Consider the following 24,653-nt stretch of genomic DNA (forward strand, 5'->3'; position numbering starts at 1 on the left):
CTACGTGAAACAAGTTACTGCAATTTAGTGGCTGAGCATTTCAGCACGTAATAAACACGAACCACCCAATGGGCAGGAGTGTTCAGCACGTGCAGGTTTACCGGTGGCCTTGTCATTGAGCTCCTTCGTCTCTCGGAGCAGCTCACTGCTCAGCTGCAGGGACGCCCTCCCAGCCTGCTCCAGGGAGCCAGAGGGACCCGCGGCCTGACCATCGAACAAAACACGACCGTCGGAAAAGGGCCTCACCCCGCCATCCCCCCCTCTGTCAATAACGCACGCACGTTTTAAAATTGCATTCGTACCGCATTGCAGGATGCGGCGAGAAACGAGCGGCGGGAGCGATCTGACACCGCTCCGGCCGTAATCACGGGGTGTTTGACGAGTTGCGACATGACCGCACCTGAGCAAGCGCCTCGCTGGCCACAGTGTCGGCCTGTTGAGCAGTTTCCTCCGCGTCCGCCACCGCCTGAACGATCGCCCCGTACGCATTCAGAGCAGCCGTCGCATCAAACGTCTGGTTCTTTGTCTCATCAAGAATGCTGTGAAGAAATAAAAAAAGGGGAGTGCACGGCAAAAAATAGGAATATATATGAGCTCTTTCTAAAGCAAGTGTCGGGAGATCACCATAAGCTCGGGAGTATGTGCTGAGATTGGAAACCACAGGCTGTAAACACATTGCTTTGGAATTGGCCCATATAAATGCAGCGCACTCTCTGACCTCCAGTTCCTAAAATTCGGTGGCGCTATTTATTAAAATTGAGGTTAGCGTTTTTTATTTATACACAGCTTTCCCCTCGCTGTATGCGGTAGATGCGTTCCAAAAAAACGGGCGCACAAAGCGAAACCGCACGAGACAGCTGCCTGCCGAGTAGCGCACACAGTACACACACAGTACATACACACACACAGTACACACACAGTACATACACACACACAGTACACACACACAGTACACACACAGTACACACACACAGCACACACACAGTACACACACAGTACACAGTACACACAGTACACACACAGTACACACACAGCACACACACAGCACACTACACACACAGTACACACACACAGTACACACACAGTACACACACAGTACACACACACACAGTACACACACATAGTACACACACACACAGTACACACACAGTACACAAACACAGTACACACAGCACACTACACACACAGTACACACTCACAGTACACACACAGTACACACAGTACACACACAGTACACACACACAGTACACACAGTACACACACAGTACACACACGCAGTACACACACACAGTACACACACACACAGTACACACACACACAGTACACACACAGTACACACACACACACAGTACACACGCAGTACACACACAGTACACAAGCAGTACACGAACAACTTTGTCTCACGTCCGACCGCGTAGCCACGTGCAAGTGAATTCACACCGCAGAGTGAATTTTGGGTAGAAATATTCGCAACGTCTCACAAACCGAACCTGCATAAAGCGAGGGAAACCTGTAGGTATAAATTTGTATGCACGTTTTACTTTGTGGTGGTATTATGTGAAAACCAAAGTTTCCATCACGAATGGATTTCAATATTAGAATTTCGACAGTAATTTCAGGTGTCCTCCGTAATCAGTCTACTCTTCCACGCCCCCCCCCCCCCAGCCTCAGTACAATTCATTATAGGATGAGTAGCCTGCAGTGGACCTGAATCACAGGACCAGACAGAACCTTTTAACAATGCTCCACATATAAGAAATGTATCCCAACAGAAGCAGCTGCAGATGTGATCCCTGAAAATTGCTAATGAAAGCTGTATTATAATTTACAATGCTTTAAAATAACTCGAAACTCTGTTATTACAGGGTGCGCAACTTTTTAGAAAACGAGACAAAATTACCTTGGCAAAATAAGTACCAAAGTGAGATGGCTAGCATTATCCGGAGCTTTTTCTCTGTAAATGGGTTGTCACACAATTTGCAATAAGTGCGATGGTGATAGATGAAAGCAAAGGCTTAGCATGGGCCAGGTGCACCGCATTTGCGCGAGTTACAGAGCCGCCACAGTTATCGCCCATCCATACTTCACATCTTCAAATGCCAGGGGTGGGTGGGGGGGGAGTCAGACGTGACCAGAGCGTGTTCTTTTTCGGAAGGAACGATGACCAATCGAGCACGGTTGAGTATAATTGGACACTTGTTGAAAAAAACGACGGGCGAAGTGGCAAAATGCGGGTGGTCCCTGTTAAGGTGGGCGCACAGTGACCTCCTCCCACTTGGCGTCTCGCAGCTGAAGAAATGCACGCAGACCCTACGGGGGGGAAAGAGGTGGGCAACAGCCTAGCGAGCACCCAACCGGTGCATTTCGTTAAATGTGGCTCTGTTTTCCCATTGATTACCCAATTCACTGCTTACATAACATGCCAATTAGGAAACTGGAGGTAGAGCTCAACCGCTTGCCTGAACTTGGAGCCAGAACCTGTTTAGATGTCACACGACACCGATGTCAGCCGTAGCAGTAAATGTTACTCAAAAGGCTGAGCTCAGAGCAGCAATGTGCCGACCGCTGTTCCACCGCTCAACGCCACAATCCAGTGAAGTGGAAACGTAAATGGTTATTAATGTACATAAATGATGTATGTTGATTAACTGTGTATAAATTTCGATGTAAAGATTTCGTGACTGCAGGGATTCATCTTCCTGGTTCTTTCGGTAAAGTCACGTAGAAGGGAAGTAATAAAATAATTATGTTTTATTTTTATTATTTTATTACTTTCCTTCTACGTGACTTTACCGAAAAAAACCTAAGAATACGTTATATTGTCTCGCGACTACGACGACAGCAAACAAAAAAGCCGCTAACTACCACGAAAGGTGGGTGAGGCCTAGCAACGCAGGCCACGTGGCCCGGCTCACCGGGAAAGCTGTGCGGCCAGTGCCTGCATGGCGGCCGAGTGGTTCTCCGCGCGGAACACGAGCTCGATGAGCCCCTTTTCGCGCAGCGCCATCACCGTCGCGTCCACGCGGTCCCGCAGTTTGGGCGCCGCCGTGTCCAGACGCTCCTGGTCGAGCTCAGCTTGCTGCGTCAGGAAGGCGTGCGACATGCACCGCGTGCGCGTTAACAGTTCTTCTGTAGTAGTAGGTTTTTACCCCTTCATCTGGTACAGAAACTGACACCTTTATACAAGGGGTCATGTTTGCAATAACCACAACACAAGCAGTCAAAATGCAAACAAAAAGAAATAACTCTGATAATGATATGCACTGTCATTGAAGTTGATTGGTCCACACCGGAGACAGATTTTCTTAGAGCCTAGTCTCCATTGGTGTTGGACCAGATGACGCCAAAAGGCGTTCTATCTCTACACAGAATGTGGGTAATGTCAGCGTGCGTGCGAGTGTGTGTGTTTGAGCGGTGGAGTAATGTTTTTACCTGCACTGCGCTACGAACCCGGCGACCCCGGTTCGATTCCGGCCCACGGCCGCTAACAAGTGGGATATATTTTAACTGGTCCTGGGCCTCCCCCCTAGGTAGACTCAGCCTCAAATGAGTATATGTGTGTAAATATCGCCACTTGGGAGACAAAGTCACGGTGCTGGCCACCCATCCCCTCACGAGCCGTGCCGGCCTTGATAGGTGCTCGTTAACATCACTTGTACCAACAGTCTGTTAAGACCATAGAGGGGATGTTCGTCTTTTTTGTGTTTAATATGCAATATAAATATTATGCATGATATCAATGCATTATACATACATGTGCATTTGTGTATATGTGTGCGGGTGAGATGCGTGCTTGGAAATAGATTGAGAGAGAGAATGAGCAACACGTGGATTAGATCATACGCACGAGTTAGAGGCATCGTATGGACTGATACAAAAAAAAACCGTAAGTGAGCTTAAGTAGAACAATTTTTGCGAAGGGATAATAGCTAGTCCTTGAGGGTAATGATGGATGTGGCAACTAAAGGAGAGAAGACCAATGGAGAGAACAGAGGACATCCGACAAAAGAAATTGAGTAAAGACATCAACTCATCTGCAGGTGCTAGATTATGTTGCAAAACTCTAACAGCTGGTGATGGTTCTTCTTGGTTCTTTCGGTAAAGTCACGTAGAAGGGAAGTAATAAAATAATAAAAATAAAACATAATAAAATAATTCTCACGACGTTTCGGCCACAACGCAAGCAGCCGTCCTCAGGTGAAGACCAGATCTGTCGGGGAGACAGACGCTGTCTCCCCGACAGACCTGGTCGTCACCATTTTTATTATTTTATTACTTCCCTTCTACGTGACTTTACCGAAAGAACTAAGAAGATGAATCCCTGCAGTCACGAAAGCTTTAAAGCTGGTGATGGCTTGGGGAGGCCTTCATCCAGCAGTGGCTGATAAATAGTGATGACGACATGTGTGTGTGTGCGCGAGTACATGTGTGTATGTTAAACACACATAGGTGCTCGCTAACAGCACTTGCTCCAACAGTGTGTTAAGGTTATACGGGGATCTTCATTTTGTCTTTGTATGTTAATGTGTGGAGACGAGTAATTCAAAGGGCGAGACGCATAACCTCATACTGTTGAAGTCCATGGGTGTTTTCGAGTTCAATATCTTCCCAATTTGGCAATTACTGTTCAAATGCATGTAAATAAATGTGTGTGTTATGAGCATATTGTGATTAATTTGATTTATAAACTGATAGATTGTGGTGGGAGTAACTCGTAATGAAATGTACACATATACAACAGTTGTCAGTTACATGTTTTTGCGAAACAATATACTCAAAATAATAGGAGCTCACATCAAAGACAGCTGAAACAGTTCACTTAATAATAATTTTGTAGTTTCCGGACAAATCGCAATTGCTGTACAGTATTACATCTTCATAATGGGAGCCACCTGGAAAATCAAGGGAAGGCCTCATTTTGGGCCCAACGTTTCAACAAATATGTCACGCAGGAAATATATACAATATAAAGTATGATGTACACAACAGTTAAAGTATGTATATTCTTGGTTCTTTTGGTAAAGTCACGTAGAAGGAAAAAAAAATTCTCACGACGTTTCGGCCACAACGCAAGAAGCCGTCCTCAGGTAAAGAAACAGAGCTGTCGGAAAGACAGCGTCCTAAACGTCGTGAGAATTTTATTTTATGTTTAATTTTTATTATTTTATTATTTCCCTTCTACGTGACTTCACCGAAAGAACCAAGAATATGAATACCTGCAGTCACGAAAGCTTTAAATATAAATTTAAAGTTAAAGTATGTTCCACAGTTCTACAGTAAATGCTAGACGTATAACGAAGTATAAACACTGTAAATGTTAAAAGTGCAGCCTTTAAACTACTTTCTTAGGCCACTGATGATGGACGGGGGAACTTGAATAGCCTCTCTCTATGCTACTTGGTCTACTCTTCCTCACTGGCCATGAATAATTGGAACAAGATGGAATTACTATCACCACACATGACCTTCAGTACACACAGAGTGCTTGCCACGAATAAACCACGATACCTTGCTGATCTCGTCGAGGAGCGTAAACCATCACGCGAACTCCGGTCATCCTCGCAGCGGCTTTTGGCTGGCCATCGAACAAAGACGGTCACTGCATCGCACACTTTCAGATGCGCTTTTGCGGCCATCTGGAATGCTCTTCCTTCCGATATTAGGAAGCCACTGGAGCTGTTCACTATTACATCTAGAATTCTGAATTGACATTTAATTTCTTTAGACCTGCTTTTTGTTTTTTGGTTGTTTTACTTCCTCGGCACCTCCGATTAGCACGGTTGGCTACGTACGGTGCGAAAGAAGTTCAACAAAACATACGTACTGCTGGATCGACAAACTGCAGTGTTAATTCTAGATTTGAAGTTTTCGTGACTGCAAGGATCCATACTCTTTGGTTTTTTCGGTAAAGTCACATAGGTAAAAAATATAAAATAAATTAAAATGAAAACAAATAAATAAAATCACGACGTTTCGGAAGCAACACAAGCAACCGTCATCAGGTGTAGACTGCTCCAGCAAAATAAAAAAAACTGCAGTGTGCCCATTTACACTGCTGGGTGTACAGCAGAATGGCAGGGGGGGGGTTATGAAACTTGTGCCACTGTTTGAGCTGTCACGTGAGCCGGTTGAACAGACCACCTATGTGCGCCAGCCTTTGCATCATAGCAGCACCCAAATATACAAGGTACGAACGGTTATACATGGTCCACAATCATATTGCAAATGTTGGAATGAAATTCAAGATTTAAAAAGAGCATAGTATAGCAAACATGCCAGATCTTCCCGACATTCTCATAATGTGTTTATATTTCCTGGCGAATAGAACCTTGAGATGCAGTCGTACGTAGGTGTTTTATGGATTCAAATTGCAGTGCGATGGGCGTAATTTTAACAAAATTTTACCTTAAGCAGCTTATCAATTTCATGAATTGCTTGCTTGACATTGCCGAGAATCTTCTCCCCCTGGGAAATCATCTCCTTGGTCGAATTCAAATTTGTTTCAAGCGTTGCACTTTTATCCTGCAGAGAGAATAATCATGGTATTAGTTAGGCGTGTATCATGTACAAAAAAAACGTGTTCAGAACTTTTGGGCATACGACTATTCACCTTGGTCACGATTTAGTGAATTGTAAACAAATTGCTTCAATAATGTTTTCTTCTTGTTGAGATTGTGGTCAATGTAGGGCCACTAGTGGCTGCATAAATCAAATAAATCAATTACATACAACATACACAAAAACATGACTAACATCCAGCCACTTAGTCCACCAAATGATGAAGGAATCCCTGTACTATATAACTCATGGGGCTTTTTGACTGTACATAACCATAATGGTCAGTGCAGGTGTGGTGAAGGGGGGGAGGGAGAGAAAGGACCAGTGCTGATATCACTCCCAACTGATGCGATAGTCATGGGCAGAAATTAAACTCAGGTAGGCGGGTTCAAGCGCAATGCACTAGCCACTATAAAAGATGCAGATCACCCATATAGCATTAACAGACTGTTGGGGCAGGTGCTGTTAGCGAGCACCTATGACACGAGGGGGTGGGTGGCCAGCACGACGCCCGATCGCCTTTGAATCCCTTCTGGAGATGTTTACACACCGCACCAGGTACTCATTTGAGACTTAGTCGACCTAGGGGAGGCCCAGGACTGGTTTAGAAAATTGCCACTGGGTGTTGGCCATGAGCGGGTATCAAACTCGGGTGGCCGGGTTCATAGTGCAGCGTGCTAACCGCTACACTACACCTCTCCGCACAACACCACCACCACCAAACGTCACTTACAATATATACCAAATTAAAATTAGATATGAATGCAGGCATGACTCAATGATGTATCGTGACCGTAATAATACATTGTAATTGACGAATCAATGCATCTTCACATGCTCAATTACTGTGGCAATACAGATGGCATGTATTACAAGCTTGCTAAACAGGACACTGTTGAAATGTACACATAGGTAGGTGGATCACCTTCAGCTCGACCAAACTTTTGTTGTTGCTCTGGTTGAGTTCATTGGCCATGGCGGTGGCTTCCTTGGCCTCGTTCAGGATCCTCTGCAGGTCCGACAAGCGGTTGAAGACTTCCCACAGCAGGTCCGACACGTCCTGGGCCAAGCCCTCGTTTGCCTGGCGAGGCTGCTCAAAGGCCTGCTTCACCTTGTCAAGCAGCTCTCTGGATTTCCTGCGCAAAGAACACCATCAAAACCAGAAAAAAAGTCAACGCGAAATTTCTCACGGTTGTGCCGTCTCGACCTCCAATGCTATTTCAGGTTGTGCCGTGTGATGTTCGGCATGATGTACAATGTTTCGCTCCGCATGTTGGGAGCTTCTTCAGGCAATGAATTGTTGATCAGTTCCTGAAGAAGCTCCCAGCCCACAACGCAGAATGTTGAACGGCGCGCCAAACAACACGCGGTGAAACTCAACAAACACACCGGAGGGCTGTACATGTTGGTGTTTTGCACAGATGTTATTTAATTATGCCAGCTATACACATCTACTTTTTTGCCAATGCTAAGTGCTGCAGAATGCGCTATCGTGACTCGACAATGATCCACTGCAATATGACAGCTGAAATGGCACAAATATTTGCTCTGATTTTTCATGAATTTAGTAATTTTGTCCTCCGAGCAGAGAGATTACTGAAAGAGAGTCACATTATCTAGCCGAGATATCCGATAATCATGGCATATTACCACAGGACTGCAGATGCATAAACTATTTGGGTCTATCAGCCTGTTGGAAACTATTGTTCCAAAGCATAATTTTATTCTATATTCACGCGAAAAAATACAGAACCTTGTTTATAAACGTATCCCGCAACAATCGAAAAAAAAATGTTGGACATGGATGAAACACATCCTATGAAGTGATGAAGTGAGCCACGTGGGAACGGCCCTCGTATTTGAACCGAGTTGTAAACACACGGCGGGGAAGAGCCACGGCAACGTGGCAGAGGGGTGGGCAGAGGCAGAGACGAGCATATTAGGGAGAAAGCCAGAAAATATTGGAGACGGAACGTACTTGCCAGTTGGAAAGCAGTGAAGGAGATGTTTGGCACGGGGAGCTCAGAACCGCCACTGGCGGAGCCAGTGGGGGGGGTTGGGGTGGCACGTGCCCCCCCAATGATCCGATCGAAATCCCTAATTTCGATCGGATCATTGGGGTTTATTAGTAATAAATCGACATTTTGTGACCAACACCGCCACTCTGTAGCATATTATTACGTGCCAGGGACTCTATGAGATGATAGGACAATAGTCTGAGTCCATAATTGGCAATAAGTAACGGCAAAGCAGTTATAAGTGACTCAGAATTGTGCGCAGTTGCGTATACAGCACACGACTTCCCTGAAGGCATTCACCTTCAGCGAGCACGATGCCGATCACACAACGCGTTTCGAATTAGACCCTCGATCGATGGCTGCGCCATCGCCGCACACGCGTCGAATAAAAAGCAAGGGACAAGTCCTTACTTACTAACAACTCCTCTATCATTTTTCATTGCTGGAGGGGTTGCCCCCCCTACCTGAAAATCCTGGCTCCGTCATTGAGAACCGCGGTCCGTAAACACAATGCTGGGAAAGCAAGAAGCGCGCACAGAGACGTCGTATTGCACGTAAACGCCGAATTGATGCACGTCCTTATGTGTCCATGCATAAGGACGTGCATTAATGGGGGAGTGGTAGTGTAGCGGTTAGCGCGCCGTGCTATGAACCCGCTGACGGCCAACACCAGTGACGATTATCTGAATCGGTCCTGGGCCTCCCCTAGTTCGACGCAGCCTCAATCGAGTACCTGGTGCAATGTGTAAAAACTTCGTCACTGGGGAGATAAAGGCGGCCGGGCGTGGTGCTGGCCACCCACCCCCTTCGTGTGTGCCGTGCCGGCCTTCATAGGTGCTCGCTAACAGCACTTGCCCCAACAGTCTGTCAAGGCTATACGGGGGATCTTTGTCTTATGCATAGCAGTTGGGGGCAGGTGGGTTGCGGGGAGGGGAATGTCCGTCCTGCTGACCCGAGCTCCTTGTTGGCGACGTCGCGCTGCCGGGCCAGGCTGACGGCGCGGATCTGAGCGACGAGGCGCTCCATGTCGGCGAGCGCCCGCGGCACCGTGCCGCCGCCGCCGCCATCCTCGCCGCCCACCGCCAGCTCGCGCAGACGGCTCGCGTTCCCCACCAGCTCTGCGGCAGGAATGTGTGGAAATAAAAAAAGCACCGGCGATGGAGGTGATGTAGCAGCCCTGCAATTGTTTGATCACGGCCACCGCTGGCTAAAGGGCCCCCAAATAGTAGGAGCCGAGGGTATTTGGTCTACTCTTTGCATGTTCTTCTTGGTTCTTTCGGTAAAGTCACGTAGAAGGGAAAAAATATTATTATGTTTTATTTTTATTATTTTATAATTTCCCTTCTACGTGACTTTACCGAAAGAACCAAGAAGATGAATCCCTGCAGTAACGAAAGCTTTAAATCGAAAAATTATTTGCATGTTGGCCAGTCATCTTGTAAGAAGTGAATATGCAAGGAGCTTTACCCCCACTACGAGCGACCTGCCGATTGACTCACTGTGGTACCCATTTATGGTTTTGGGTGGAACGGAATGTGTGTGTATGTTGAACTTCTTTTGCACCGTACGTAGCCAATCGTGCTAATCGGAGGTGCAGGGGAAGGACAACAAACTAAACACGAAATTAGTTTTCAATGGAGAGAAAGAGACTGCAATGTAGTCATGTAAGAGAAAAGATCTGCAGATGAATTTGCTTTTATAATGTCTTTCTTGAGGATCTGAACGTTTGCCGACATCAGGTCCATCTCATTTATTTTTTCATGAATTTGAGGCTCCTTGAGCTGCTTGGGGGTCGAAGCTTTTGCCGCGATCGCCAATGTCCTGCACTGCCACTGCTAAGGAGATGCGGTTGCTACTGTGCCATCGAACAAATACGGTCACTGCATCGCGCCCTTTTGAAATGTGCTTCTGTGGCTGTCTAGAACGCTCTTGCTTCCGATATTAGGAAGCTACTTTTAAATCTAGATTGAAAACTGATTTCTTTAGAGGGAAACAAATACCAATGAATAACAAATGAATGATTACCAATCTATATAATTACAATACCCTCCCCCTCTTTGCCTCGAATCACTGCACCAGATTGAATTGAATTAAATGATGACGTCACCCTGCTGCTGCTCTATTTAAAACCGGAAGCAACAGGAGAGCTTCACCATTCTTGCCCAATGAAGCTGATTGTTATTATCAGCGATATGTCGTACTCAAATTTTAAAGTGCTGTTGATTCTCTCTTCAGCACACTAAAGAAGTCAATTATTTTGTCCTTTGAAAAACGTGACACATTTTTTGCTGTTTGGTCGTGTCGGGTGGTGGAGGGTTGCGACACATTTATAGATAACGAGATCTGACCCAAAAACCTATATTATGAATAATATTGGTCGCGAAAGCCTACGTGTTAAATTGATTTCTTTAGAACTGATTTTTGTGTTCAGTTTGTTGTCCTTTCCCCGCACCTCCGATTAGCATGGTCGGCTACATACGGTGCGAAATAAGTCCAACGTACATGCATACAAGGCTGGTAGGATGTCGGGCAGTGGGCTGACCCTAGTATGCCTGCGTGCTTGTGTGCGTATATGCGTGTGTGTGTGCGTCTGCGCGTTACCCAGAGCGGCGTTCAAGGCGCTGCGTACGCTCGCCAGCAGCGCGCCAGCACGCTCCTGCGTCTCACGCAGCTGCTGCTCGGTCGCACGCGCCTCCTCCAGCACCCGTGTGGCCTGTAGAACAAGCGCATTGATTCAGTGGGGGGGGGGCTTTGTTTATCCCCGAAATTTAGATATATATCGCTGGAGCGATGATATCTGCTTCTGTGCAGATACGGTAAAGGTGCAGCCCTGCAATTGCTTGCTCACGCTACTGCTGCCAGTACGGCCTCCGCTAAAGAGAGCTCTGGGGAGCCCCCTCTAAATGGTATTTTGGCCTCCTCCGTGAAGCAGGCCAGACACCTTGGATGAGGTAGAAGAACCCACACTTGACCCCACCACACACCTGCCAATTGACTTACTCTTTAATTCTTTCGGTAAAGTCACGTAGTTATAAGTACAATTGTGTTGCGATCGAAACGTCGTGATTTCATTTATTTTATTGTATTTATAACTACGTGACTTTTCCGAAAGAACTAAAGAGTATGGATTCCTGCAGTCACGAAAGCTTCAAATCTGGGACACCTATTTGGTACGGGTGGGGAGAGAATGGCAGGGGCGATTCAAAGCACCTGCCCATTCTCAACAAACTTTTACCTGCTTTAAAGCCAATAAATCATTCACGGGTATCTATACAACCAATGTAAAGGTATAGCTATGAAGACAAAATCACCTCTGTATGTCACGTCATTATTTTGAAACATCTGAAACATCCAAACGCTTTAAGGTTTGATCACTTGCCACTGTAATTAATTTTCACCAAAAATGTAATATAATTATTCACCCAATCCTACATATTGAAAATAAAAATGCTCGATATACGTGAGCAGTCTGTGGGCAGTATTAAGCGTATATATAATAGCGTACATTTTGAGTGGGCTTTGCAAGTGGTTCAGCCAAGTGGCCTGGTGGAGAGTAATGGTAAATAATGTATAAAAGTCAAATTTACGGCCAACAGGTCAAAGGCCATCAGCGAACTCACCCGACTATCAAAGGCATCGATTTCTCCGATAACATCAGCCACTCCCCGAGTAGCAGCATCTGTCATCTGGGACGGTAGCTTCTGTGATTTAAGCTGATCCTGCAAGTAGATGTATAAATTGTTAATTATACCATATGGCATCCGTTCATATGTAACAAACAAAAAAAGACATTTGAAAACTTTCAAACGTTGCAAGCAATATAAATGCTTTACCAGAACAGAGTGAACTGGATAAGTGAGGTACATTTAGCGGCGCACACATATCACGACCACACTTGCCCCAAGCGTTCGGGTCATGTTCGCGAACTCTTCGAGTCGTGAGTACGGAGCAGGGATGAGGCCGGTGAGGTTGACAGACATCACGCTCACAGCAAGCACATCCAGGTCGTTGAGAAGCAAGCCCGTGCAGTCGTCATTACAGGCTGGAGGGAGAAGGTTGGCGATGCAGAAGCAGTGACTCACGCAAGACAAATGTAAAAAATTAATGCGACGCAAATTACAAACACGGCATTATACCATTTGCAAAGGCATTTGAAGAAATTGCGCGCGACTTTGTAACCCCACACCTGCATGTTTTATAGGTTAGATTCGAAACTCTTTGGTTCTTTCGGTAAAGTCACGTAGGTAGGAAAATAAAATATTCGAGGCTGCATGAATAATAAAATAAATCAAAAGCAAATCCAGCGGTATTCAAGCCAGGGCATGCTTCCCAGCAATGTAAAACATGCCCGTGTGATGGCTGCCAGATGGTCCATACTTGGATTTTTAACTCATTAAAGAAGTCAACAGTCCCACTGCTGAGTAACAGGCAGAGCTGTTCGAACTACAATTTAATAAATATACGTGGATATGTGCTTCACGACGCCAAATAAATCGAAATGTTTCAAGATATGGGCCCAGTAGGATCCACAAGGGCCCATACGTTGATTGAACGAAAATTAGTTTTAAAATTGATGCAGAGGCAGACCCTTCTTTATTAATTTATAACCCAATCCACCACAGAAATACAAAATGAGTTTTGTTCAGACTGCAGATTAATATTTAAACTTATAAGCCAAGAGCTGGGAGTTGGAATTGAATAGGTATTTTAACATTGCGTCGTGAATAATAAGGCATCCATCGCTGAAAGATTTACCACCGCCGGCTCTAGTTGCAAGTGCAGGGTTAACAGGGTTAATTTTGTTCCTGAAATTAGTGACGAAAATATGAATTTACAAAAGTTGTTATTTTCATCAACGATGACTATGGGGGTGCATGAAAATCATGCAGCATGATGATAGCTATGACTGCTCACCACAAGCATCACTAACTATGAGACTAAATTAGCGAGTTCTAATGAAGATGCCAATTAAGACAACTTAATTATGGTATTTAAGACCGCAGTGTACTCAAGGAAACCAAAAATGGCAATTGGCCTCATATATATTTATATACAAATTTACAGAGTTTACCGATTGGCTGAAATGACATCAAGTTCACCGACTCAAGGCAGACTAAGTGTTTGACTACTTCAGTCGACTCGACTAAGAGAGCATCCAAATGAAATCCACGTACTCTCTGCCTCAACTCAAACTCAACAGGTGGTCGTCAACCAAACTAGGGCGAGAACTAAAATTACCGTAAATAAAATGCCGACTGAATCAACGCTGGCCATGGTGTTGAGGAGCCAAAGTGCTGCCCTTGGCAAAAGAAAAGGTGTTAAAACACCAAACAGAAGACATTTTTCAACGAATCCTGTCTGCATTAACCAACACGTACTTGTGGTGAACATGCAAAAAAAAACATGCTCTGATCACACTGTGTAACATTTTTTTTTGTTCCTGAGTAGTAAGTGTTATTTACCAATTGCTTATGCCTCAAAAGTACAGAAAATGGGTATTATTCCCCACAAACTTTGCTTTCGTGATCAGGACAGTGATATTTTGAAATTTACCTATTTCCAATGAGGAAACTGGCGATTGTGTCTTTTTGTTCACATAAAGTCAGAAAAAAACAACATGATTCAAAATTAACATGTATTTATATTAAAGTAATACAAAAATGACCACAACATTTAGAAGTGAGTAGTTTTTCGAGATTTACAATTATACTGTAAATCACTTTCACGAATCAGCCCCAAAATGTAGTCTCCCATCATGTTCTCGTTATACTGTCCTTGGTAGCGGTGTTCAAAGTCCAGTAAATTACGAAATAACACTTACTACCCAGGAACAAAAATTGTGTTACATAGTGTAATAGATGCATTGTCTTTAAAACGGATTGGTCCACACCAGAGACAGCTTTCTTTGATTCCTTGAAAAAAGGGATTCCTTGAAAAAAAAGGATCCTGTTTGGTGTTATAACATCTTAACACCTTTTGCCAGAAAGGGGTAAAACCTATCGTGATATTTTGATACTGCCAAAGAAAGGTCCCACGTTGTGCTGTCCCCTGGTGGTGAGGACCGTACACAGGCAGTTCCTGTTGACGAGCACGTGTCTGGGCTGGCACTGGTCGCACGCACGGCCCATCACCCCCGGCAGGCACGCGCACTGCCCCGTCGCGTGATGGCACTCGCCACCCAGGGACCCGTCGCCATGGCAACCGCAGGGCCGGCAGGGCTCGCCAGGCAACGACGGGTTGCCGTAGTAACCGGGAGAGCACCTGGAGCAAGGAGGGGTGGGGGGGACAACGGCGAATGAGAGGAAATCTCGATTTAAAGCTTTCGTGACTGCAGGGATTCATCTTCTTGGTTCTTTCGGTAAAGTCACGTAGAAGGGAAATAATAAAGTAATAAAAATAAAACATATTGTATTTTATTATGTTTAATTTTTATTATTTTATTATTTCCCTTCTACGTGACTTTACCGAAAGAACCAAGAAGAGAGGAAATCTGTTGGTGGCCCAAGTCGGTCAAAGCATTGCGCTCCCACTGGCACTTCCCTGCGCTTCCGTGCCTGTGGGTGCGTTTACTGGGAAATAAGGTGGCATGTTGGTGCCATGTCCTGTTTCTAAATCAAGCAATTTGGCGCTGAAGTAGAAAAAAAACCCGTGTGTCTACATCGACACTGTGTTTTACACCGAATTTATTTTTTGGATCCTGAAAACTTTTCAAGAGCGCCACGAATGGAAAAACCGCGGACCGTGCCCACCGGTCATTCAATCGCGAATTAACAGTCGGTGGTTCCCTCGGCAAATCCAGCAATGCGTCGCCGATCGCAAAAGCGACACGAAGCACACGACGCTGGGTGACGAGTCAACGTCCTTACCGCTCGCAGTACTGCCCAGTGTAGCCGGTGCGGCAGGCGTCACAGCGGAAGTCGTCCACTCCAACCTGGGTGCACGTCGGGCTGAAGCTGCGACACGGCGACGATGAATGATGAGAAGAAACCCATCGGTGTCCCCTCGCCTCCACAGTGCAGTACAACATCGCGTATCCGACCGACCGACACACGTGTATCCGCCCCGACCAATTGACCACCCACGCCCATTAGTTTTCACAAATACTAACTCTCCGCACACGACAATATGTCCTAAGTATATGTGCATTCATTAACTTCTCATTTAAGGCATTTTCCCGTGTTTAAAGCCGTTTGTGCTTGACTTTTGTGCAGTATACACGGTTTAACTGTAATTTTCCATAGATGTTCACATATGTTCCATTAACTCAATATGCTGCGAGTCAGAAATGTGGTGTTTGTGCCATACACTAACAATACAAATGCATATGCAGTAACAGTGAATATCGACATTTAAGGAATGTCTGTCAGTAACACAGGGCTGTGTGAAAATGATCTGTACACATGACTGTAAGCTGAATTACAAGTGGATTTTGACAGCACGTAAAGATAATGTGAAGATAATAGTTTTCATCAATTAAGATAAGAGGGAGTCAGGAGTGGAATGCTACAGAGGACAGGGAGGGAAGGGCGATGACAATAGAGTAAAAAGTGTGGACGGAGACACTGTATAGAGAGACAGAGTGAGCGAGTCATGGGGAGAGGAAACAAGACCAGCCTTGAGCTTGGACTTGAACAGAGGGAGGGAATCAACAGTCGGCAACTAGAAATATGGGTCAGTAGAGAGTTAAGCAGCCCCTTAACTTTCCTTCAATGTGTTGTTTTCGTGTACAACAGCATGTGGTGAATGTGGAAAATGGGGACAGTTTGGTGGTGTGTTGCTGCAATGAAATATGTATGACCCTCCTGTGAATAGTACATGATTGCAAGTTTGACAGCTGGAAGAACACAATGACCATCATACAGTCACTGCGCTGAGAATTGTTTCTCAAAACCCAGGCTTATGTTTTCAAAGAGCCTCAGTAATAGCATTGTATATTTTTACAGTCTGCACTGTACCACCACCCCCCACCTCTCCCTGCGTCTCTGGCCAAGGCTTTGAAGGAGTGGTGGGAAAAGAGAGGCCTTACTTGTTTGGGTTACTTTTCGGGCAGGCGCATGCGGTGCAGTCGTCGTGGCGACCTTTGACCCTCCCATAATACCCCGGGGCACAGTGGTCGCAGTGATGTCCCGTCGTGTTGTGCCGACAACCCTGGTGACACGCATTCGTCAAGGTGGCACACATCCGTCGTGACAAACACTGCGACCGTGCGTGGCACTCGAACAGCGTGCGCCGGCATTCTTGTGCGAGCCGTTTGCAGTCAAGTCGTAAGACCACGAGCACCGAGTGACAAATGTGCACAGCCGTCCCGCAACGCCAAGGTAAAAGTGCAGCCATGCAATGTCTGGCTCATGCCACTTCGGGAGGAAGGTGCTCTGCTCGAGGGAGGCTCCCAGAGAGGCCACCTGGTAAGTAAACTATTAAATATTCTTTGGTTCTTTCGGTAAAGTCACGTAGGTATAAAATAAAATACAATAGATCACGACGTTTCGGGCGCAACACAAGCGTCCACCGGATGACGGATCTATTGTATTTTATTTTATACCTACGTGACTTTACCGAAAGAACCAAAGAGTATGGATTCCTCCAGTCACGAAAGCTTCAAATCAAGATTAAATATTGTTTTATTTTATTTTACTAGGTAGCTCTTTTTCAGAAGCGACCTGGCCACACAAAATGATTGCTCAACAAAACGGCTCATCGTGTGGACATTTATAGCAAACAAATACTCTAAACGCATTTTGATTCTAAATGTGGGGGGAAAAACCAAAGGACCCGGATAAAAATCTATGCGACCACAGGGTGAATGTGCAAACTCCAAATATACAGGTGTCACGGTCGGGATCTCACCCACGGCCTCCTGTATACAAGTAATTTGGCCTCCTCTTCCATGCTGCGCCAGGCATCTTGGAAGAGGTGGGAGTACTCAACACTTTACCACACCACACGTGACCTATACCATGTGACCTGTTGATCGACTGTAGCGTACCCATGTAGACCGCTGAGTGGCATTTAAGAAACTTTCACCATTGTTTGTATTGAAAATCTGGCTTGATAACCGCAACACCATGAAGAGCACGCCGCTTTGAGTGTGCAAACTTTACAAAATGACAACTCTGAGTTAGAGTGTGGACCGGTGGAAGAGCGGAGGGGTAGTGTATGCGCGTCTCATTGAAGCAAAACAAAAACAATTTACCTGACACCGTCCAGACTCGGGGTCGCATGATGCACTGTGGTTGTTGCAGTGGCATGGAATGCAAGGGCCGAGTGCGAGTCTCGGCTGTCCAGGAGCGTGTCTGGCCGAAACATCTCGGAAGAACCCTGGTGCACATTCCTGAAAAAAAAAGTGTAAAAGCAACCGTTTTTTAATTAAGCGCAAAGCAGCAGTCATGTTTCCGTGTATCATGTTGAATTTATTTGAATATGGCATTTCTCCAAATAAATAAACACACATTGGTCAGAACATTTTTTTTCTTTCAGAGCGCTTCAAGCAAAGTTCGACGAATAGATTCCACATCAATTGTGGACTCCATTAGTCACCCTTTGGGATTCTAAAAGTACAGTACATTCATTCATCTGTCAAACAATTTAAACAGAATTTGCATTGCAATTCTTGTGTCTGTGTATCCCTGTTTAGAGACCGGCAAAGTGGAGTCGTTGAGGGTGTGTGGAGTGAGGGTGTGATGAGTATGTGTGGTGAGCGTGTGTGGTGAGGGGGTGGTGGTGAAGGTGTGTGTGCCGAGTGTTGAGTTGTGAGAGTGTGTGTTTAAGGTACAGAGGTGTATGTTGAGGGTACTCGTTGAGGGTGTATATTCAGTTAAATACGTAGTCGGCTTTCGCGACCAATATCATCCATAATAGAGGTTTTTGAGTTAGATCGCGTAAATATATAAATGTGTCGTTAAAACCCACCACCACCCGACACAGCCAACTACTAAGGGTTGTCACGTAAAAAGAACGTGGCAATTCGTCACTAGTACAGCACACTGGTGTGTTGGAGAGCCAAGCCACAACATTTACAAATTACTCAGTTTGTGCTCAGTATTCAGTGTCGGGTGGTGGCGGGTTTTAACGACACATTTATATATTTACGCGATAAAACCCAAAAACCTCTATTAAGAGCTTATATTATAATTATTGGTGTGTACCGTCGGTGTCTATTGCCGTATATGACGTGGGCGTCTGTTGCGGTGTTGTATCGTTGGCGTGCATGGAAATTGCGTTTTAACGGTGTATGTTGAAGGATCTTCTTGGTTCTTTCGGTAAAGGACGGCTGCTTGTGTTGTGGCCGAAACGTCGTGAGAATTTTATTGTACGATGTTTTATCCGAATTATTTTATTATTTCCCTTCTACGTGACTTTACCGAAAGAACCAAGAAGATGAATCCCTGCAGTCACGAAAGCTTTAAATCGAAATTTATGTTGAAGGAGTTGAATGTGGGCGTGTCGCGCCGTGCGTGTGTATAATCGGGGAGTTTTGAGGGTGCGTATTTGGCAGTGGCGGTGTGCGCGCGTCGGGGGGGGGGGCAGGACCTGACAGGAGAGGCCGCTGTAGCCGGGAGGGCACTCGCACTGCTCCACCTGACACGCTGGCTGCAGGTGGCCCGACCCATTCCCCCTGGCCGCCACTTCTAGCGACACCTCCGAGATTCTGCGGCCCACGCGGTCAGAGCACAGCGCTTCAACAGAGCTCGCACACACTCCTAGGTTATCCGGAGATATGCGTGTGTGTGTAGATATATCAGACCTAACAGAGAATGGCTTGGCGACAAAAGAGATTGGTGCCACAAGGAGGTCCACCTACTTGAGAATTTTGGCACGAGACAGTGGAAAGTGGAAACAAAATGACGAAATGTACAGGGCACACCTACGGGTTATCTGCCCATGGATTGTTGATGATGAGAAATATGCAAAGGCAATCTTTCACCTAAACAATGACAGCTGGGTGGGCATAATTCCTGGCTATGCCAGCTACCCTGGAACAGGGGTGCAGTGGATTTGCACGGATGGCTACGTACGGTGCGAATGGAGTTTAACATGCATTAGTAAACTTTAAAACAAGCGGAGTTCTGAGATAACCCACTGAGTGGTGCTAGAGAGCCACCAAAGACTGACAGATGCACATTATTGCACTAAATTTTTACTTAAAACTTTCGTGACTGCAGGAATCCATACTCTTTGGTTCTTTCGGTAAAGTCACGGAGATAGAAATAATGAAATATTATTTTTAAACTCACGACGTTTCCATCGCAACACCAGCGGTCGTCATCAGGTGGAGAGATGATGACCGCTTATGATGACGATGACGACCGCTTACGTGACTTTACCGAAAGAACCAAATAATATTATTGCACTAGTTGCAAATAGCAGCTGATGCTCAAATTATCTACTCCCAAACGGCCATGTGGCAGATGGGTTGTGTGGAACAAATACATTTATTTTTTTACGTAGAGACAGATGTATGAGGAGGAGACATACTGTCTGCTGATCTATTCTCTATTTTTTAATGGCTGCTAAGGCATTGTAAGGATGTCCCTTACCCAAGCCAATGTGGCAAGATGCACGGCACTTAATCGCCGTGATTGTAACGTCAATTCAGGCACGTTGGCTTCCCACGGTTGCCACGTGTGCGACAGGGTTGCCGAGAAGTGGCGATACCGCAGTGTGTATCGTACGACATGAGATCCACGATCAAGCGACACTGTGTCGCGATGCGTAAAACGATGTCGCGGCTACGCCAGAGCACATGGAGGTGTCCACGTTGATCAAAGTCACCTGCTCTCGGTCATGCGGCTGCCATAGGAGGCCTTGATGAAGATGTCCCCAATGCTGCCGAGGATGGACATGAAGTCGGCGCGGCTCACGGGCTGATCGAGGACGGAGTTGAAGTAACGCCACTCGTGCTTGGCGGTCGTACAGAGCAGGGGGCGGAGAGGGGGTGGGGTGCAGGGGGTCACTTGGTGAGCGTGGCCCTCACGATGCTGGGGAACAATGCTGCCGTTTGTGCCGACGTGCATCTAACGCGGCGCACCGCTACGATTTCCACTTGAAGCTCCAGTGGCGGGTTGACTTGAAGGTGGCCCAGGCCATTTGGGTTTTGATGACGCAAGTTGGTGTGGCAAGTTCAGCGGATGACATCGGAGCTTTGGTATTCGCTGAAAAGGATTTGATGTTTTGTATCGTTGTAATTCTTGGCATCGCCTGCGTTCGGAGCTTTTGTGAGACGAAAAAAAATGCAGATGCAGTGGGTTGCAGTTTTATGAACAGTTCTGTGAGAACTAGGAATTTGTCGTCAGCTACAAAATACGACTACAATCAGAATTTTGATTAAGAAATTATCCGAATGCCACTTTATATCAAGACGCAGTACAAAACAATGGGACCGACTGTGTGGGGACAGTCACAAAGGGAGGTAATGATGCAAACGTGTTTAAGTGAAGCCGTAATTTGTTCCATCCTCCATTTTGTGGAGAAGAACAGCATGATGTAGACCACTGCAGGTACATTCATCAAGAGAACAGCATGATGTAGACCACTGCAGGTACATTCATCAAGAGAGCAGCATGATGTAGACCACTGCAGGTACATTCATCAAGAGAACAGCATGATGTAGACCACTGCAGGTACATTCATCAAGAGAACAGCATGATGTAGACCACTGCAGGTACATTCATCAAGAGAACAGCATGATGTAGACCACTGCAGGTACATTCATCAAGAGAACAGCATGATGTAGACCACTGCAGGTACATTCATCAAGAGAACAGCATGATGTAGACCACTGCAGGTACATTCATCAAGAGAACAGCATGATGTAGACCACTGCAGGTACATTCATCAAGAGAACAGCATGATGTAGACCACTGCAGGTACATTCATCAAGAGAACAGCATGATGTAGACCACTGCAGGTACATTCATCAAGAGAACAGCATGATGTAGAACACTGCAGGTACATTCATCAAGAGAACAGCATGATGTAGACCACTGCAGGTACATTCATCAAGAGCCACCCCCTCTACGAGGTGACAGCTATCACACATATGCCACTATCATGTTGGTGAACCCCCCAAAAAACGTTTCCGTGAAGTATGCTTACTCGCACCGCTCGTGGCTGCAGGGTTGACATTAACCCATTGCATGCAGCACGCATGAATCATACAATCATTACTCTTACACACGTGATTCTCTACATGTACGATGAGCTTTATCATGATCATCTTCATAAACTATGGACATTTTTTTCTTTTACCTTGCAAGGCCCACTGAGCTATGTAGCTCTTTTCAGAAACGACCTGGCCACAAATCACAGCTCAATGAATTGGCTTATCACGTGAAAATGTATAGCAGTCAGATACTTCTAATCGCATGATTCCAAATGTGGAGGGGAAAAACCGGAGGGCCCGGAGAAAAATCCACACGACCACGGGGAGAACATGCAAACTCCAAATATACAGGCGTTAGCGTCGGGATCGAACCCACGACCTCCCGTACAGCAGGCGAGGTAGTTAACATTTCGCTACCTTCCGTCAGCTTATGACCGTGGACGGGAGCGAACATAATTCCGCTATTGTTCTCGTTCTTTAAGCCAGGATTACGACTGCGCTCAATCTCAATACTTTTTGTTCTACACCTATTTCCGCTGCCTCTATCCACCTGGTTCTCCGTGTTCCCCTAATCCCGTTTCCTCACGTCTTTGTATTGCATCGCCAAGTACGGGATCATGTCTGGACTCAGCTGCATAATACGACCGATTGTGAAATAATAAATGAATCGAAGATTCATTCGACCCCCTTAATGTCTACTACTCGAACCGATCATAGCAACAACAAAAAAACATTCTACACAACAAAGACTCATTTTATGACAGCGTACTTCAGCCGCACCGAACCTCACAAAAATAATATTCAGGGCCTACCTTGGCTCCTCCCACCCTCACCAGTATATATACAAATACTGTTTCTTAGAATTTCTATCACTTGATACAGCTATGGTGCTGTGACGGTTCCACCTGAAGACGGAAGCTTGTGTTGCCTCCGAAACGTCGTGATTATTATTTTATTTTAATTTTACTTTTATTAATTTAAATTTTTTACCTACGTGACTTTACCGAAAAAAACCTAAGAATATGAATCCTTGCAGTCACGAATGCTTCAAATCTAGAAAGAAACACAACAACCACTTGCCAAATTTTTCGTGGGCGAGCACAGCGCGCGCGGTTACCTCCGTCATGTCCATCTGGTGCTGCGCACGTTGTCCAGGGCGCGGTGGCGCCATGTCGCGATAGATCAGAAGCTCCTTATTGCGCCCGCCACGGAGCAGCACCTGTGGCTCTCGGTCTGAACGGCCGCTCCCATCTTCGGCCTCGAAGTACACCGTGTAGCGCAGCTTGCCCCCGTAAGCCGTGAGCTGCGGGGCAGGAGAGGTTGCCGCCGCCACCATGGTTCTTTCCCTCGAGCACAATCTGGTAGCGTTACCTTCTTAACGCTTTTACCGGCTCCCTTCACCAGGTAGGCCACGATCTTACTTGCAAACAAATGGACAAGACATGTTCTAAAACCACAAAAAATCAACAATTCTCTCCCGATCAAGCTTCTAGGTATCATGCCGTGAAGAATCCATTCAGGTCTCTCGCAGAGCGGTGCGACTCCTTCGTGTTAGAGAAGAGCACATGGAAGGGGATATCAGAGGGCTATCTCTGACAGCCCTTCAAGTGGCGACCTCTGGTCCACACAGTGTAGCACTTTCCCACCCGGTCTGCACGCGAGAGAAATGTGCGCTGCATGACGCGCAAGCAGATGCTTCATTCTCAGAGCTGAAATATTGTCCAAAATCAAGCGCAGAATCGAATGTAACGTTTAGTATTCTTTTTTTGCTGTTGCCTCGGTCATTTTAGATGCACATTCACACGGACAGCTCAAAGTTGAGCCTGCAACAACGTGCAGTGGGCACGCGGCAATCGTCAACTCACCTTGGGTGAATTGAGGGCAGTTTAGATGCACATTCACACGGACAGCTCAAAGTTGAGCCTGCAACAACGTGCAGTGGGCACGCGGCAATCGTCAAACTCACCTTGGGCCCAGTGAATTGCGAGGGCAGTTTCCAATAGAATGGCTCGTGGTGCAGCGTCCTCAGCACCTCCCCGGCATGCAGGATCATCTCTGGGTGTTGGTAGCGCACGCCAGACACGGTCTCTCTCTGCCCAACCTGGTTGACGACCGGCATGGACCGCTGTCCCTCCACCATGAAGACCTAGGAGAGGCGGCGGCATTGGCAATTCAAGACCAGAATGTCACCACCCCTGGCCAAAGCCGCCGATGCCAACACCACACTTCATCGCCAACGCTTTTTGTTACCCTCCGTTAGATCCCATGCAGCTGCTACGTAGTTGACAAGCGGGCTCCAAGATCTGCCCTAACAGTACTTGACCAACTGCTCTTAGGTCTTCACCGGACTTGTATGCATGCACGCATGTTGAACCTCTTGCGCACCCCACATAGCCAAACATGCTAAATCGGAGGTGCGGGAAAAGGATAAACTTAGCAGAAAACTAATTTCTAAGGAAAATGAGTTTTCAATCGGGATTTAAAAGTGCAAAGCTCCAGTGGCTTCCTAATATCGGAAACAAGAGGGTTCCATCTTCTTGTCGAGGAGACAGACCTGTTCTCCACCTGAGGACGGCTACTTGCGTTGTGTCCGAAACGTCGTGAGAATTATTTTATTATGTTTAATTTTTATTATTGTATTACTTCCCTTCTACGTGACTTTACCGAAAGAACCAAGAAGATGAATCCCTGCAGTCACGAAAGCTTTAAATCGAAAAGAGGGTTCCAAGCAGCCGCAGCCCAGCGATCATTGGACGGACATGGTCAGGACTTACGGAGACCATTCCAATACCTGGATTAGATTTCGCAGGTTGGCGCAAGTGGATGGAGTCACTGAAGAGTAAACTTAACACACAGCGTGGTCCAGGTAGAGGTACTGCGCCAAAACATCGGAAGACATTGCATCGTCTCGATAGAGATGATATTTTATTTTATTTCAACGCCTCTAAATGTATCTCACCGATCGTAATTCACTT

The 24,653-nt window shown here is 46.1% G+C and overlaps 1 protein-coding gene across 2 annotated transcripts in view; it reads right to left on the reverse strand.

Moving 5' to 3' along the window:
- Positions 1–24,653, reverse strand: part of LOC144931695 (laminin subunit alpha-1-like) — a 140,053-nt gene that overhangs the window by 30,039 nt on the left and 85,361 nt on the right. For both annotated transcript variants that reach the window (XM_078855867.1, XM_078855866.1), the window contains exons 25-41: positions 23,645–23,824; positions 22,796–22,981; positions 20,349–20,476; positions 19,107–19,224; positions 17,770–17,907; positions 16,603–16,724; positions 15,443–15,529; positions 14,644–14,837; positions 12,476–12,618; positions 12,197–12,295; positions 11,178–11,289; positions 9,529–9,694; positions 7,484–7,694; positions 6,406–6,522; positions 2,916–3,079; positions 401–539; positions 102–204 (exon numbers count right to left, since the gene is read on the reverse strand). In XM_078855867.1, coding sequence (XP_078711993.1) covers positions 102–204; positions 401–539; positions 2,916–3,079; positions 6,406–6,522; positions 7,484–7,694; positions 9,529–9,694; positions 11,178–11,289; positions 12,197–12,295; positions 12,476–12,618; positions 14,644–14,837; positions 15,443–15,529; positions 16,603–16,724; positions 17,770–17,907; positions 19,107–19,224; positions 20,349–20,476; positions 22,796–22,981; positions 23,645–23,824 — 2,407 coding nt within the window. The remainder of the gene's footprint in view (positions 1–101; positions 205–400; positions 540–2,915; positions 3,080–6,405; positions 6,523–7,483; positions 7,695–9,528; positions 9,695–11,177; positions 11,290–12,196; positions 12,296–12,475; positions 12,619–14,643; positions 14,838–15,442; positions 15,530–16,602; positions 16,725–17,769; positions 17,908–19,106; positions 19,225–20,348; positions 20,477–22,795; positions 22,982–23,644; positions 23,825–24,653) is intronic.

Source organism: Lampetra fluviatilis, chromosome 4, assembly GCF_964198595.1.
Source record: "Lampetra fluviatilis chromosome 4, kcLamFluv1.1, whole genome shotgun sequence".
NCBI classification, from domain to species: Eukaryota; Metazoa; Chordata; class Hyperoartia; order Petromyzontiformes; family Petromyzontidae; genus Lampetra; species Lampetra fluviatilis.